This window comes from Triticum urartu, chromosome 4A (genome assembly GCF_056163025.1).
Source record: "Triticum urartu cultivar PI428250 chromosome 4A, HENAU_Tu73, whole genome shotgun sequence".
Classification (NCBI taxonomy): Eukaryota; Viridiplantae; Streptophyta; class Magnoliopsida; order Poales; family Poaceae; genus Triticum; species Triticum urartu.
In genome coordinates, this window is record NC_141876.1 from 17,160,047 (window position 1) to 17,176,059 (window position 16,013).

Below are 16,013 nucleotides of genomic sequence, written 5' to 3' on the forward strand. Positions count from 1 at the left end.
TATTTTACATGTTAACCATTTTTAAAAAATAGTAAATGCGCACGTGCAATGCACGTTATTATTTAGACAACATATTAATTGCATGCGGACATTAGGCATTCTATTATTTGTGCATTAATTATGTGATTAGTGCAATATTTGGTATCATATTAATTGCGCGTTAAACACATTAAACACTCGCCATTGGAGCAGTCTAGGTCGTTGGATTGACTTACTTTGATGGCCGAGATCAGTTGGATCTGTCCCTTTGGGTCTTTTTATATTGATATAGATATAGATATAGATGTTATTCAGGGTGCAACCTTAATCAACAACACATGATTCGTCTTCCTTTCATACCGGTGCCAATTCGGATTAGAAATGAACACCTGAGCAAACTAGGACCGGGGACGAAAGAAACCACTAACAATATGCATCTGAGCATCACACAGTACCACTAACTAGAGGCAGGCTAGACTCCAACCCATCCCAGAACACATGATTTTCTAGTGCCTTCTTCCACAATGTGATCATCATCAGAACTACTCACATAGTCTTCTTCCGCAATGTGATCATCATCAGAACTACTCACATAGTATCCTTCTTCCATAATGTGATCATCATCAGAACTACTCGCATAGTAGTCTGTATGAGGGGGTGGATCAGTTATTTCAAGTGAATCTTCACGAATTTCTTGAGTACTAGAAATATTTCTCGTGTCAAAGCATGAAGAGGTTCTCTGATGAACACTTGTGCCAAGAATACGAACTTCAAGGCGTTTTTTACCCTTGGTTATAAAAACAAGGAGGTCATTCTCTTGTATGCGATTAGCATCTACTCCCTCTGTAAACTAATATAAGAGCGTTTAGATCACTAAAGTAGTGTTCTAAATGCTCTTATATTAGTTTACAGAGGGAGTACAAGATTATTCCACCCATATTGGAGGACTATTTGATCATCACCATGCTTGCAAGCTTCAACACCATATATCATGTCATTAGGGGCTTCTAGTTGAATAGTAGCTTTAGATGTGTCCTCCTTGAAATGTTCCACAAGCTTTAACGGTAGGTTCTGCAGTAACCCAAAATAAAAAGACATTATTGCAACGATGGAATCTTGACCAGTTGCAGTAGGAATGGGTCCTATTAATGGGGTTAATAACATAACCAAGAAATGGTTAGGGAAAATGTCCAACTTACAACAGAGCAATCCTTCAAGTTGACATTGCTTTTGTTCATGACTGCCACATAAAGGGGAACTTGAGATCTCATGGTACAAGCTAGTTCACGTACTTTCTCATCTTGTGCTTTGGTTAGATGGCAGCCAGGTAACATGCTATAGCCAGAGTCAGTTGAGGTCTGAACATTTCCAGAAACAGACGGTACTTGTTCTGCACATCAAGTACATTATTACTACAATGACCACAAAAGCACGGTACAAGTAGTATTAGACTTTAGAATACTATAATCAATCTTACCATTCAGCACATGATGATCGCAAGTTGCGGCAGGTGGAACACCACCAAAGCTCTCAGAAGGTGGTTTAGAACAGAAAGTAGCCTTCTCACGACCGTTAGAATTGAATATATGAACCTTAAAGGTAGAGTTCCCACGGTACACAAACCAAAAAGAATAATTTTCTTCTATGTGATGCACTGCGACAAACTTATCCCAGCCAGCCCGAAGAACTAGCTCACCCGTCTTTCTTCTACACACTCCAATATGGAATATGCCATTAGGAGCTTCTAGTTTGATGGTCTCCGAGATCATGCTCCCCAAATGATTTCCAACCTCCTGCGGTATGCACTATTGAAGAACAAGGAAGATAAACTGAGTTACAAGGCTCACTGTCTGTGACAACTTAAGTTTCGTGCTATTTTCAGGAAATACAAAAGGGCATGGCAAACAAACAAAACAAAAACTCATATATTTGGAACACGCATTATGGGCAAAATATGCGCTTAAGTGACATGAATTACCTTATTATAATTTAGAAATAGCATAATGATGGTAGTAGACGAGCAGTGTAGTAAAGTACCAAATTAGTATCAAATTAGAAATAGCACTAATGATAGTAGACCAGCAGTGTAATAATATACTAATTATCTCCGTAAGAGCTTTCCACCAACACTGTTCTCCTACTACCCCGTTTATATGTTCTGAAACAAATTTTCGGAAGGTAAAAAATGTTCTGAAACAGCTCTTTCAAGGAAAATATACTGAAAGCTAGATTAGCTCCGCATTTCCAAATGTCAAGCCTAGCCCAGCAAGGCTGGGATTAAAAAAAATGTTGCCTGGGAAGCAAATGCAGTCACGAGCAATGACGATCTAATCTACCGCATTTCCCTCTTTTCTTCCAATGGCAACCGAATGTTGTAGGAAGGGCCAAGTATTGCACAGCACAGTTAAGAATGAAATGCTGTAATACTAACAAATAAAAAGCACACCCCTTTACTCAGGAAGGGGATGATTTCACAAGTAACAAATAATTTTAGTGGCATTTCAAGTTGTGCATAAGGAGAGAGCTCTCGCGAGGAAGTGGATTGATGCGAGGAAGGGGTTAGTAAGTTAACTGACCATGCTGTGCCTGAAACCACCCGTAGCCACGGCGACGAACTGCGTCTTGTCATCGCCGACGTGGTTGCGGGGGTAATGCCGCCACCACATGGCACAGCTCCTCTGCTCTTGCAACCGCCGCCGCTCCGGCCTGGTGGACAGCGACCACAGAAATCAAGAAAAGGAAGCCATTTCCCCACTGATTTCTCCCCATCTACAGTACAATAGTAGTAAGAGAAACCCTCCTCCCTTTGCCCACGAATCGAGAAGGAGGTGGTTGAGAGCCTAACCTGGCTAAGCCCGTCCGTCGCTCGTCCGTCGCTCGCCGGAGCCGTTGGTTGGCGGAGGGGCCGAAACCCTAGTTCGCCATTGGCTGCGCTCGATCGAATGGAAAAGAAACAGGGGAGGAAGGAACAGAGCTCGGGGGCACTGGTTCAGTGGTACAGGGGTGGAGTGGCATTTGGCCTGTAATAACAGCGACAAAACTGGGTATACTTTTATTTTACTACGTACGTACTGTACGTATTGGGGGGCAAGCGGCAAATTCGCAGCTTTCGACGGCCACGGCCGATGATCCGGCGAGCGAGCCGCCGCCTCCTCCCGGCCGTCCCTCACCACACGCCCCCGCCCCGCCGCACCCTCGCGGCCAGCGCGGCGCTGCAGTGGCTCGACGACGAGCTCACCTCGCTCGTCCTCCCCGAACCCAGGCCCGTGCCCGGGGTCGACGCGCACGCGTGCGCCAGGCTGCTGCAGGGCTGCTTGGCGCGCGGCGACGCCCGCGGAGGCCGCGCCGTGCACGGCCACGTCGTGCGTAGCGGCGTCCTCGACCTCGACATCTTCTGCGCCAACGTCCTCATCAACCTGTACGCCAAGCTCGGGCCCTTGGCCGGCGCGCGCAGGGTGTTGGACGCCTTGCCGGAGCGGAACACGGTGTCCTTCGTCACGCTCCTCCAGGCCCACGCGCTGCGCGGGGAGTCCGAAGCCGCGGCGGCGCTGTTCCGGAGGCTGCGGCGGGAGGGGCACGAGGTGAACCAGTTCATGCTCACCTCCGTGCTCAAGCTGGTCGTCGCCATGGACGACGCTCTGGGGCTCTCCTGGGCCGTGCACGCCTGCGCGTGCAGGCTGGGCCACGACCGGAACGCCTTCAGCGGGTCCGCGCTGGTCGACGCCTACTCCATGTGCGGGGCTGTCGGCGACGCAAGGCGCCTGTTTGATGGCATCGTGGGTAAGGACGCCGTTCGCTGGACATAAAAGAGCACTCTTCGTTCGGCCGAATCATGTACCAGGTACACTTTGTGAACTCAAATTCTGAATTGATCTCTCAGTGACATTTGTGCTCATCAGTTCTACTTTAATGTGCTAGGTTGGCATCAATCAGCACGGTAATTTGCAAAACAAAACAAAAAAAATGCTTGCTTGATTGGACTTAGCAAAGGTAAACATGCAATAGCTCCAACGGTTTTTTCATGAACATATCTCATTGTGATGTGTATATGCACCTTCGCCAGGCTGTTTTCCTTTAGAGAAAACGCAAAAGGCTTCCGTCTCGATGTATTGAGAAGGTAGAAAAAGAGAGGGAGGGAGAAAGATTAGTGCGCATCCCAATCAACTGGGCTTAGAACACGCAACTGCAGAGCACCTGCACGAGCCGAATGGCCTGCCTCATCCCTGATTAAACCTGACAGCCCTCTCCAGAATGTTACATTCAAGGATACAGGAAACATCATGTTTTGCGTGGTTTCTTGTGAAACCCTCTGATAATGAAATTGCCTTGTCATTGTCAATGAAGATTAAAGAGAGAGGGTTGTTTTGGCTATGATAGCAATAGACTTCGAACATTTCATCTTTCTCCTGAGAACAGGGATTTAGTTGGCAAAGTGCGGATACTGCCTTTATCGATGATTTTCTTGGGTATCCTGAAATGGATCAGCGAACTGAACACCATTGTACATCTCAACGGGCAGTAGAATGACACCTTCAATTTGTTTTCCTGGTTAGTGCTGAAGTTTTGAAAAGTTGACCAGGTGTGAATATTGAAGCTCACTAAATTTAGGATCGATGAAACATACATCAAAGCTGCATATTTGATGTTTCAGAGATACTTACTTTTAGATAAAAATATTATCACCTAGCTAAGATTGGGAATGTACTGTCCGAAGTTAAAGTTCAGGGATGTAGGTTCATATCACTCTGGTTGATTCACACTTCTTAATGGAGCTTATGCGCAGGGGAATTATTTTCCTGTAATAATTGTTAGAGCTCACATAATTTGCCGTTAAGCATACTCTTAAAATTGAAACTTTAGGTTTCGAACCATGCTTTCATACGTTTGGGTGCATTAGCATATCTGTATTGGGCTATCAGGCTAGAAGATGGTGTCATACAGAACGCTTTCTGCAATGATTTTATGAGTCTGGCTCATAGCATTTGTGATTACTTGTATGAGGATCTGGTTTGCATTCTCTCTTTGGTATCAGGCAATACCTGTCCTACAGATCATAGATTCTGGCAACCTTATTGAGCTATATGGAGAATTGGTGCATTTTGCTGGGAAGATGACGAACTATTTCTTCATTCGCCTGACCTTGATGCGTGCATTGCATTAATCACGGGGTGTTATCCCCAATCCCAGGTTGACCTCATTATTTTGAAGGCAATAATAATTTTGCAAGCTAATGATATTATACGATGTTAATCAACGGTTAACTGGCAAAATTTGCAGGTGACTGGGCAGCCCGTAGCACACGGCGCCGGAGATGCCTCGTGGTAGCTACGGCCCTGAGGCGGACATCTGGAGCGCCGGCGTCGGTCTTTCTACATCCTCCTCCTCCGCGGCGCCGAACATGCATGCATGCACCAACAGAAGGCGATCATCGGCATCCATGGTTTGAAATTCGAATTGCAGAGACGGGAGCAAGGGTGCGGCGCATTCGATCCTTGTCGGTGCGGTGGACTTGTGGCCTTGGATACGTGCGGCAGTTTTGGTGTACGTGCTTATGAGTTGTGACCATGCAGTTCTCGAGGTCTGAATCCATGGTTGCCGGTGAGCAGTTGAAGACTCCTGAGTAACAGCCTCGTGAAAGATGTTCAGAAAATCGCGCCCACAGTACGTGCCAGACACACTGCATGGAAGCAAACAATTCCTCGCGTTCGTGTGCGTGGCATTTCGACTTTAATTATATGGAGCCATTATGATTATGTTTATCCAGACCCAGTTATGATCATCCAGCAGAGTCACTGATGCTGATACTTGTGGAATCCAGCGCCGGTTGCTTTCGCCGTGGAACGTGCCAAATCGTGAAGTAACAGGCAGAGATTCCGCCGTTTAGCTCGACTTATTTGGCAGCCTCGGGCAGGTGACAGCGATGATAACCACAACTATTTCAAGCTAGGCTCCATTGCACAAACGTTTCCGAAAGAAATGGAAAATGTTGTGGAATTATGAGACCCGGTCCATCGGTTGGCACGACGGTACGATACGATACGCAGTTGCAGAGAGAGCACGTGCCAGCCATGCGTGATCCATCGTGTGCTCGGCCGGGCTGACCGACATGACGCTTCCTCTTCTTGGGGCTCTTTATGTTCATCTTCCTTCTCCCGTGTCGACCCGTCATCCACGAGGAGGCGGTGGATCAGAACGAGAGGCGAAAGATGGGCGTGCCCATTCCACTGAGCTTGTCGGCAAGTGTGAGCTGTCCGATCGTCGGCCACCATGATCTCCACGGGCCACGGAACCAGGGTGCGTCGATAATGCGGATCCGTGCCCTACACAAGGCACACTAGATAGCTAGCTTAATTAGAGCACTCGGACCCCCTCATATGTCTGGATGGACGCCCTCGTCATTGACCGGTCAAAAAAAACGATTCAGAAAAACCATTTTTAGCCTGTTTAGCCAGGCTCTTCTTGCAAGGCAAGGCTGGAGATTGCTTCTTAAGCCTGATACTCTTTGTGCTAGGGTACTGGAGTCGAAGTACTACCCTAACGGGAATCTCCTTGACACCGTCTTCTTTTCGGATGCATCCCCGACATGGAGAGGTATTGAGTTTGGGCCGGAACTCCTAAAGAAAGGCCTCATTTGGCGAGTTGGCAATGGTAGAAGCATCCAGATCACTAGAGACCAGTGGATTCCAAGAGAGGAGGGGCTGAAGGTGGCATCGTTCATAAGGAGATCCAGACTAAGATGGGTGAACCAGCTGATTGACGCACAAGTTAAGGAATGGAACGTTGCACTAGTGAGGCAAATCTTCCAACCGTTTGGTGCAGAGGAGATATGCAAGCTGAAAATTCCACGGACTGAGGTTGAGGATTGCGTTGCCTGGCATTATGAGAAAACAGGTATATTTACGGTCACGAGCGCCTACAAGCTTGCTCACTCCCTAAAAACAAATGGCGCAGACAGGGCAACTAGTTCATCACGGGCTCCAGGGGATCGTAGCATATGGGACGCAATCTGGAAGGCGAAGATACCCGAGAAGGTCAAGATTTCCGGATGGAGAGTTGCCACAAACTCGCTCGCGACAAAACATAATGCGTTCAGGAGAACGGTGGCTGAGGATAGTGTGTGTGAGATCTGCGGGAGAGGGAATGAGGATGAGCACCACGCCGTTATCGCATGTATCAGAAGTTCAGCCCTATGGCAAGAAATGAGATCCTACTGGCAGCTGCCAAAGGAATCTGTCCTCACATACACAGAGAGGACTGGTTACAGCTGTTGCTACTATCTCAGGGAGAAGAAACTAGGACCAAGCTAATGCTAATTCTGTGGCAAGCTTGGAGCCTTAGAAACAATGTGATTCACGGTGACAGGAAAGATACGGTGTCAGGTGCGGCGCAAACCTTATTGCGGATAGATGATGAGATACAGATGGCAGCAGAAAATCCCTGGAGCGAAGGAGACAAATGCAGAAGGGGTCTATTCCCAACCAAACCCTGTATGCCGACCACTTCTGAAACCAGGGTATGGAGAGGCACCACACCAGGTGGCGTCAAGTTAAACACGGACGCGGCTTTCCTTGCGGACTCGGGTGAAGCATGGGGCGGGGCAGTTGCAAGAGACCATAAGGGCCACGTTTTCCTATCGCTGGGAAGGAAGTTACCTTACTACAGTTCTGTAGAAGAGGCAGAAGCCACGGCGGCAGAGTTGGGGTTAAGGGAATTTGCGAAGTATTTCAACGGGAACCTGGTCTTAGAGACGGACTGCGCAGTCCTAACTCGGGACCTGAATGGAAAGGAGAAGTGCAGAGCAGCTTGTTGTGTCAGTATTTCTGATATCAAAGGGCTCCTCCAGGTTTTTTCGCGAACGGAAGTCAGTGCTGTCACAAGAGAGAAGAATAAGCTAGCACATGAACTGGCATCGAAGGCAAGAGCGATGGGAGATTTCCTGATCATTTCAAACGTTTCGGCTGACTTGAGGAATGTAATGAGGAATGAGTATACCTACACCATGACTTAGTTTCGTGTAGCCATGGTTCTAAAAAAAAACATATTTAGATAGGCGCCTCAAACGCCTAGACTGACTAGCACCTCTAATATCGAACATAAATATGTGACGGATATAGAGAGGTCCGGGCGTGTCGCCACGTCGAACCTGACCCACATTGGCCTACCCGACCCCACATATATTAAGCATTGGTGCTTGTATTTTTCTAAATTTATTCCAGCCTTTAGATGATGTGCATTCAGTGGGAGGAGACTCTCCCATTGACTGCGAAGACGTCTATGCCGATTTCGTCAATCTTTCTAATATGACGTGTCATCTAATCTTTCGAAGGTGCTCGTACAGATAAGATATGTATATTATGCATGTGGTGTATGTGCATTTGTAGGAGCATCCGCATCAGTGCTAAGAAGGAAATTAATAAGTGGGTAAACTCAGCAGCCACGGGGTTGCGACGCATGGCACGGCCCGCACGGCTGCTCCTCTTGCGCGCGACGGTGGTGACCAAGGGGGCACGCGGCGTGCATCTCATCCGTCATCATCCCTTCTTCGCTTGCGCCGACGCGACGCGACCCAATCTGTTAGCGCCGTGCTTGGCCCATGCGTGCCGTATGTGGGCGTGTCGTGGTCGTAGCTTTGGCCATTCCCGTGTAAATAAATAATACTGTACAGTATACATTTTTTTTCGTTAATAATATACGTGCATTCCTTGTTGCCAAAAAAAAAAGATCGATACATCCCGTATCCCTTCCTGCCGACCGAGCTTCACGCACGCAGACGGAGACACGGCGGGGCCCACCTCAGCGCACGTTGCCAGCACCACGTCACACGAGTGTCACCAGCGTAGGACACAACACACTATCGGATAACCGGTCCTCTTAAGAAACAGGAGCACAGCTTCGGTTTTGTCTTGCGCAGACAAAAAAAATCCATCTTTTAGTTTAATTTACTTATTATAAGCAGGTTAGAGATTGATGGGACAATTTTGTTAAATCACGGCTGATGATGCTTTCTCATCTTTAATCACGAGTGAACCATAGTGGATTATTAGTGGTTAAAAAATCGGTTTGCAAAGAGGACGGGACGCCGGAGGGATGGAGCTGGATGGAACGGTGCCGCTGCTTCTGGGTGGTGGCCCCCGCCGGTGGGCCAGAATCTGGGGTCCACATGGGCGGGCATAGACTAGGGTCGGATTCCTGAATCTCGCCTTCATTGCCGGCCAATAACATCTCGTCTCCCTCAGCCTCACGTATGAACTGCTATGCTATGGGACCCCGGAGATCACGACGGGCGGCTCCGGATTGCCCTTTGCGCCCCAACGCCCGTGACAGTCTTGATGTTCTTTTACTTTTGCGGGGGACAGCCTTGATGTTAACTGGCTCTTCAGGATCAACCGTTGTTTTTTTGCAAAATGATAAATGTGCAATCCAAGCTAGTATAAAGTGCAAGAATGACACTTTCACCCGAGTTAAAGTCGCCCAGTGTCGTTGAGCCTTAATTTTGTTTTCCAAAACTTTATGTCTGATGGAATATGTTTTAAAAAAAAACCCTTAAACTTTAACTATCTTGAACCTTCGATTTGTCATGATACTTTACGTATGATGGGATATGTTTTTTTCTTTTACGGGGAGAACGATGAAATATGTTTTTTTTAATGTTGACTCCTCATCACAAATAGAGATACACTAGCTGACTGGTGCTTGTGTATAAATAATACTCTCTCCGTCCGAAAATACTTGTCCGAGAAATGAATATATCTAGATGTATTTTAGTTTTGGATACATCCATTTGTGTACATTTCTATGACAAGTATTTCCGGACGGAGAGGGTAATTTCAATTTTTTACTGGTGCCATGGTAACAAAAGTTTAGGGTGTTGGTATTTATTCAAGATGAATTATTAAAAATGAAGGCCTAGAGAAAAAATATGTACCCAGTGTAAAACTTGTAAAAGCAAAACACCTTTTTTTGCGGGGAATAAGGCAATGCGCCTTGCTTAAGGGTTTACTCCTTGTCATGGCGTGACTGTTGTGGGTGTGTTGCTCCTTTTGTATCAAAATTGGTCCTGGATGGCCGCATGAAATATATTTAATTCATAATATAGGCTTTCGAAAGCAAGGAAAAATGTTTACAGGTTAACCATTCTCGCTAACTTTGGTGATACAGAATGAATATATTACCATATATTTTTCTCTGATTTTATTTCTAGAACCTGTTCCTCAAATTTTTGGCAAGGAATTATTTTCATTTTTTTTCTTTCCTGTGATCCAGATGCATCGCTGCTTTGCTAGGTTATGGTTTGGTCGGATGGGGATGGTGTGTAATCGATAAGATTGATAAGACTAATCCAGTCAATTAAAGCATTACATCCCTAGCTTAATGTAAGCAGATGGCTGGCCTTGGACTCAAAGAAAGCAGATGGGTGGCTAAGGACGAGTAAGTCAGTCTTTTTCGGTATGTCGTGTCCAAACAAACAAGCTTAGTTAGGAATTTAGTTGTAAACTTATTATAATACCAGTAGTCTCTTATGAAGCCACGCTAGAAATAGTCGAACAACACCGTGTGAAGCCAAAAGCTAGAATTAGCTTTAGCAAGTCATTATCAAGTTTTCTTAGATGAGATCTAAAAAATGTGTCATCGACTAGACGAATGTGACGAGACTTCGGATTTCCGGCTTCCTCCCCCGGAAAACATGTGCATCGTGCTGCTGCCGAATCCATCGATCGGTGATCTCAATGTCGATGCCACCCCCTTCCTCTGTCGGGGAGGCGGCCCCCCTGCCGCTGATGCACTCACTATGTTCAATACTTAGGAGGTTTTTGGCGGTAGGGCATGCAACCCTACCGCCAGGGACCTTGGCGGTAGGCTGTTATACCCTATACCGCCATGGTCCCTGACGGTAGCAAAATGGTCAGATCTTGAATTTTTTTTAAACTAGGGTCAAATCTCGAATAGGTTTCAGAAAAGGGTCAAAACACGAAATTTAGCCGCCGAATCCATCGATCGGTGATCTCAATGTTGATGCCACCCCCTTCCTCTGGCGAGGAGGCGGCACCCCTGCCGTTGATTCCAGCTTCCGTAACTAAAGTAGTGTCACCGGATATGCCGCTGCATATTTCCTTCCGTGCTAAGCAACAATATTTGAATTATTACTTTGTTTTCGCTACAGTTTTGGATCATAAGTGTGCGCTGATTCTCAACAATACCATATGCTGTCATGGCTTGGGTCTTTTCTGTGGTCTCGTTAACAATGCGTTCCTTGTCGCCAATTGTTTTACAGTTTGTCTAATTCACAATTCACATCTAGATGTTTTTTAAGAATGTCACATCTAACCCTGCATAAATATATAATGAAACAATAAGAAAAAAAACTAGAAAAAAAAATAGATCACAAACAAAGTAAAAATCAACTTAGATGTGACATAACTATATCACATCTAAATGTGTCCTAGAGAGACCCATTGTTTTAATGCGTTCCATGTTCTTTTCTGCCGACCGAGCTGCAGACGCGGACACGCCGGAGGAGCCAAACGCAGGAGCCCACCTCGCCGCACGCTGCCAGCAGCATCACATCACATCACAATCGGTGTCGCCATGCGCAGATGTACTACGACACACAACACACTATCGGATGGATGGATAAGTCAGGCGTCGGGGTTTCTCGGTGTTGCCGGATGGACTGGAGGCAGGCACATGATGGTGTTTTCCGAGCTTTAAGCACGAGTGAACCGTAGTGGATTACTGGTGGTGAACAGTTTGCAAGGAGGGACGAGCGTGGAGCGATGCGAACGTCGGAGGCGACGGTGCCGCTGCTTCTGGGCGGTGGGGCCCGCCTGTGGGACAGAATCTCAGGGCCCACATGGCCATAGACTGGGGTCGGATTCCTGAATCTTGCCTGACCTTCACGTGGCCCCCCTCGTTGCCGTCCAATAATGTACTACTATCTCTCATGGTCTGGGTTGAATTGCTAGGGGACCCCAAAGATCACATTTCGGTCACAATCCTTGATGTCATGGCATCTCAATTCTCAAATGTTGTACCGCAAATCGTCTCCACACGTCCTGACCGTGGTGTCTGGATTTTATTTTCTTGGCACACAACGTCGAATGTTCACGGACGTGTCCGCGCGTCCGAAATCCCGCAAGCTGGCATCAAATCAGGGGAGATTTACGGTCGTTCGGACTCATGTCACAATACATGTTAATCTCGGCTAAGAGTGATACCCTACGTTAATGCCAACTCAGAGGGACAAGACTAGACGGAGTCACGGGGTGGATTCCTACTATACTGAAGTTGGTCGGTCGTCCGTCCGTCCGTCTGCCCAGCATTGAACAGACGTTGCAGCCAAGTAAGTATAGCCGCACACGGCAAAACCGCACCACCTCCGCTTCCCCTACCCCTTCGTTCATAATTGTCGGTGCACCTTCACTTTCATTCGTCCTCCTTCCACCGCAACCATCATTTAAATGGTCGTGGGGCGGCACAACAAGGTGGAAGCGCCTCTCATCGGGCGCCGACACGAGATCACATACATCATCAACAACTGGCAGGCCTGACGCGCAGAACGCATAGAGGCGGGCTTGCCTCCGAGCTTGCCGGAGGAGAGCTCGAAGGACAATGACCGGACAATGGAGGAAGCGTCCGACAACGAGCCCGCACCGATCACAGGCTTCACCATGGCGGGCGCATTCGCAGGAGCAATTTAACAGTGTCATGTTGAAGGAGCGGCAACATGAGTAGGTGGCGCCACTGGTCTCTTTGTCCTGGATGCTGGAGGGGTGGCAATGGTACAACATGCAGCTCCTCGAGTAGCACCGCCCCGCAGAGGGCTAGCAAGCAGGCGAACAAGGAGTCCGTCGCAGCCATGGTCACAAAGAATCCGGGCACGGTAGATGAGCAGCGAGCGTCTTACGACTCCATGCGCAACACTCGAGCCATTCGTCGCGAGCGACGGCGGCTCCATGTCAATGCGGAGGAGCGCGGCCGCCAGTTTGGGGAGATCACGGTGGAGACGGAGCAGCGACCATAGATAGGCTCATTGCCAACTTCGAGAGCTCCGCGTCGTTCATGTCGGGGCGACGACCATGAGGGTGAATCGTCCAAGCTGATCATCGATCTCACCTCGACCGACCACGTCCACAGTCAGGCGATGGACTCCAACAAGGAGTAGGAAGTTGGAGACAGATGTGCCCACATCCGAGGAAGGAGTAGGACGTAGGACCCTAACATGCCCATGACCGGCAAAGATTTAACTTGGTCAACTTTTGCTACGTAAAGAAAATTTTCTATATTAATGAAAATGTCTTCTGCTTTTCTTTGATGCACCAAGTTGGATGACCAGTTCTCATATCCGTGTGCAGGATATGTCCACGTTAGTGGACATTTAATGTGTATGATGTGAGACAAGCCGTTAGAGATGCGAAAAAATTGTCCATTAGAGGACTTCAAGAAAACATAGTTCTACATCACCAAAAAATCAAAAAATTGTGTACATACACAAATACATATATAACACACTCATGGAAATTTTCATAACAATATACGTACTTTCATATGTCGGGTAGACAAAAAAAACAAATATGTACATGAAAATGGGCCTTTTTTGTTGTTGGGTTGGGACTTTTTTATTTTGTGCATCTTGCAACTCATAATATTTCTGAACAAAGTTTTACAGGTCAGTCAGGAATGTGCACAAGTTTTCACAGAGTTTTTCATTTTTTTTGGACACATTATTTTGAATCATTTGAAATAAAGTCCTTTGATGCACCCATCCACCAAAACTTTGCTTTCTTTAGAGATTCCCTTAACAGCGTGTTTGGCAATATTTCAGAAGGGGGATGGGGGTTTAGAGTAGGGAGTTGGGTCAAGGTTAGACATGGGATAAGTCATTTTATTCCCAATCTTCTGTTTGGTGCGTGATAGGAGTTATGTGTGGGAATTTGAGGGAAAATTGTACTCTCTTGTTTGGTTTGTGGGAATTAGCATGTGACTAGACAAGGGAAGTTAGGATGAGCGGTTACGATTGACTCACTTAAACAATTCCCTTCCAACTCCCACCCCCTCCCCTGTTAATAAAACAATGGAAGTTGGAGTCTCAAGTCTCATGCCTCTTCCCTTGTGAATTCCCAATCCCTCCAACCAAACAATAGATTTTAAATCTCATACCCCTTCAATTCCCATTCTCTGGCTCTAATTACCTCAACCAAACACGTTGTAACTGATTTGAGGTGCACCGGCAGAGATGCCCTTATCTGTGCGGGCATGCAACACTTCAACAATAACACAAAAAAAGTAGCACTTCAACAATATTAATTAATGGAAAGATGGCAATTCGTAAATAAAAAAAGGTATGCAATGATAGTCCAGTGTCACTGGACATTAAACTTGTCATGATACTTTATGACAGATAATGGGCGCATATCATCATAACCACGCGCGAGGTAAATGTGGACTCCACATTATAACTAGCCCCACATGTTAATTCTATAGTCGTGTATGTCTATTTACATAAGTTTACAACGGTGTGCTACCACTAGATATCATAGTGTTATCTTTAAATATACCAAAAAATTGCAAGACTTTTTTAATAAGCACAAGGAAAATGTAAGATTGTTTTAGCAATAATTTAGTTAAACGTTCATTCATCACAATGTAACACTTGAATAAAAACTTAAATACTTTTCTTGATCCATCTTTAGCTTGAAATTTCAAAAGTTCTCTTGATTCTTTCAATTAAGGATTTGATGATACCATGTAAATTTTTCTAAGCTGGTTTGTTTGGCATTGCTTTTATTTCATTTGTTAAAATATGCACATGCTAATGCATATCAAACAATGTAGAGATCGGGGCTCTTTCTTTTAAGAAAAATAGATGTAGTATCTTTTTTCTTGAAAACAAAAGATAAGCATACACACCATTGAACAAATATTATGACATAATACGTGTGCATTACCTAAGCCTGGGTTAACGTAAAATGTTCAATTCAAAAGAAAAAAAATATATAATGAAAAGTTCAGGACATTGACAATTGTTGAAGATGTATTATTAAAAATGAAGATTTAGAAAAATATGCACTTGAGGTATAAGTTGTAAGAGCATGGTTAATAGTATAGCCAACTGCTGGCTATAAGCCATTGCCATGTCATCTATAGCCCATCTTATAGCCAATATGTACAACAGCTGATTAGAAGAGTGTACTACTTTTTATTATATGTCCCATCTTTCACTCCTAGGAGCACGTGCTAGAGCCGGCTCTTCACCAAGAGTCCGCTTACCTTCTCTCTCATCTTTTCTTTCCTCTAACTAAGTAAGAATATACTAGTTTATTTTTTATAGCCAGCTGACTCAGCTCTATTGTACTTGCTCTAAAGGCAAAGCGGCTTGCTTATAGGGTTACTCATTGATTGCCCGTATTTGTGTTGGCTCCTTTGGTCATTAACTGCCATACGGAGTCCACTTAATCCATACAATACAAACTTTCAAACGAAAAGGTAAAATGTTCACATGTTAACGGTTTTCACAAACTTGTACGGTATGAATTGAATGGATTACCTACATTTTCTCTTTTACGTTAAACCTCGTTCACAAGATTTCCCCTTTTTGGGCTAGGTTCAATTTTTTTTTGTCTCTAGTGTTTTTTTTTTGCGGGGAAAAAAGCATTTCATTAATTAATCATGGTTTTACAATCCTCTAGTGATTGTTGCTTTGATAGGTTACAGTTACCCCTAAAAAATGACAGATTACAGTTTCGTCGGCTAAGGATGATGAGTTATGAATAAGACTGGTCAGATTAATCTAGTCAATTAAAGCATAGCATAGTTACCTTAATGTAAGCAAATGGTTGGCTAAGAACGAGTACTTCAGTCAAATTGACTAGATTGTGATTAGTCTTTTCCGCTATGTCGTGTCCAAACAAACAAGCTTAGCTAGGAATATTGTGTGGTAACCTTATTATAATACTACTAGTCTCTTCTTATGATAGTCTAGACTGTAGATCAGGGTTACTTCAATTAGTTGGCTTAAACCAGTTAAAGCCACAAGC

The 16,013-nt window shown here is 45.5% G+C and overlaps 2 protein-coding genes across 5 annotated transcripts; one reads left to right on the plus strand and one right to left on the minus strand.

Moving 5' to 3' along the window:
- Nucleotides 1-303: 303 nt before the first annotated feature.
- Nucleotides 304-2,982, minus strand: LOC125550293 (putative B3 domain-containing protein Os03g0619850). Of its 2 annotated transcripts, XM_087517537.1 has the most exons (6): nt 2,825-2,982; nt 2,556-2,685; nt 1,457-1,784; nt 1,179-1,369; nt 901-1,050; nt 304-820 (listed from the first exon to the last, which is right to left on the minus strand). In XM_087517537.1, exons 2-6 carry the CDS (start codon nt 2,643-2,645, stop codon nt 452-454), a joined length of 1,128 nt encoding a protein of 375 aa, XP_087373663.1. In that variant the 5' UTR covers nt 2,646-2,685; nt 2,825-2,982; the 3' UTR covers nt 304-451. The 2 variants fall into 2 exon arrangements, with proteins under 2 accessions (XP_087373663.1, XP_048569219.1); XM_048713262.2 differs by having other exon boundaries at nt 715-1,050; nt 2,556-2,748; nt 2,825-2,968.
- A 112-nt stretch (nt 2,983-3,094) lies between these two features.
- Nucleotides 3,095-5,851, plus strand: LOC125550294 (putative pentatricopeptide repeat-containing protein At5g13230, mitochondrial). 3 transcript variants are annotated; one of them, XM_087517539.1, is made up of 4 exons: nt 3,095-3,820; nt 3,898-3,969; nt 5,012-5,166; nt 5,257-5,844. In XM_087517539.1, exon 1 carries the CDS (start codon nt 3,105-3,107, stop codon nt 3,783-3,785), a length of 681 nt encoding a protein of 226 aa, XP_087373665.1. In that variant the 5' UTR covers nt 3,095-3,104; the 3' UTR covers nt 3,786-3,820; nt 3,898-3,969; nt 5,012-5,166; nt 5,257-5,844. The 3 variants fall into 3 exon arrangements, with proteins under 3 accessions (XP_087373665.1, XP_087373664.1, XP_087373666.1); XM_087517538.1 differs by having other exon boundaries at nt 3,898-5,166; nt 5,257-5,851; XM_087517540.1 differs by lacking the exon at nt 5,012-5,166 and having other exon boundaries at nt 5,257-5,845.
- The last annotated feature ends 10,162 nt before the right edge of the window (nt 5,852-16,013 follow it).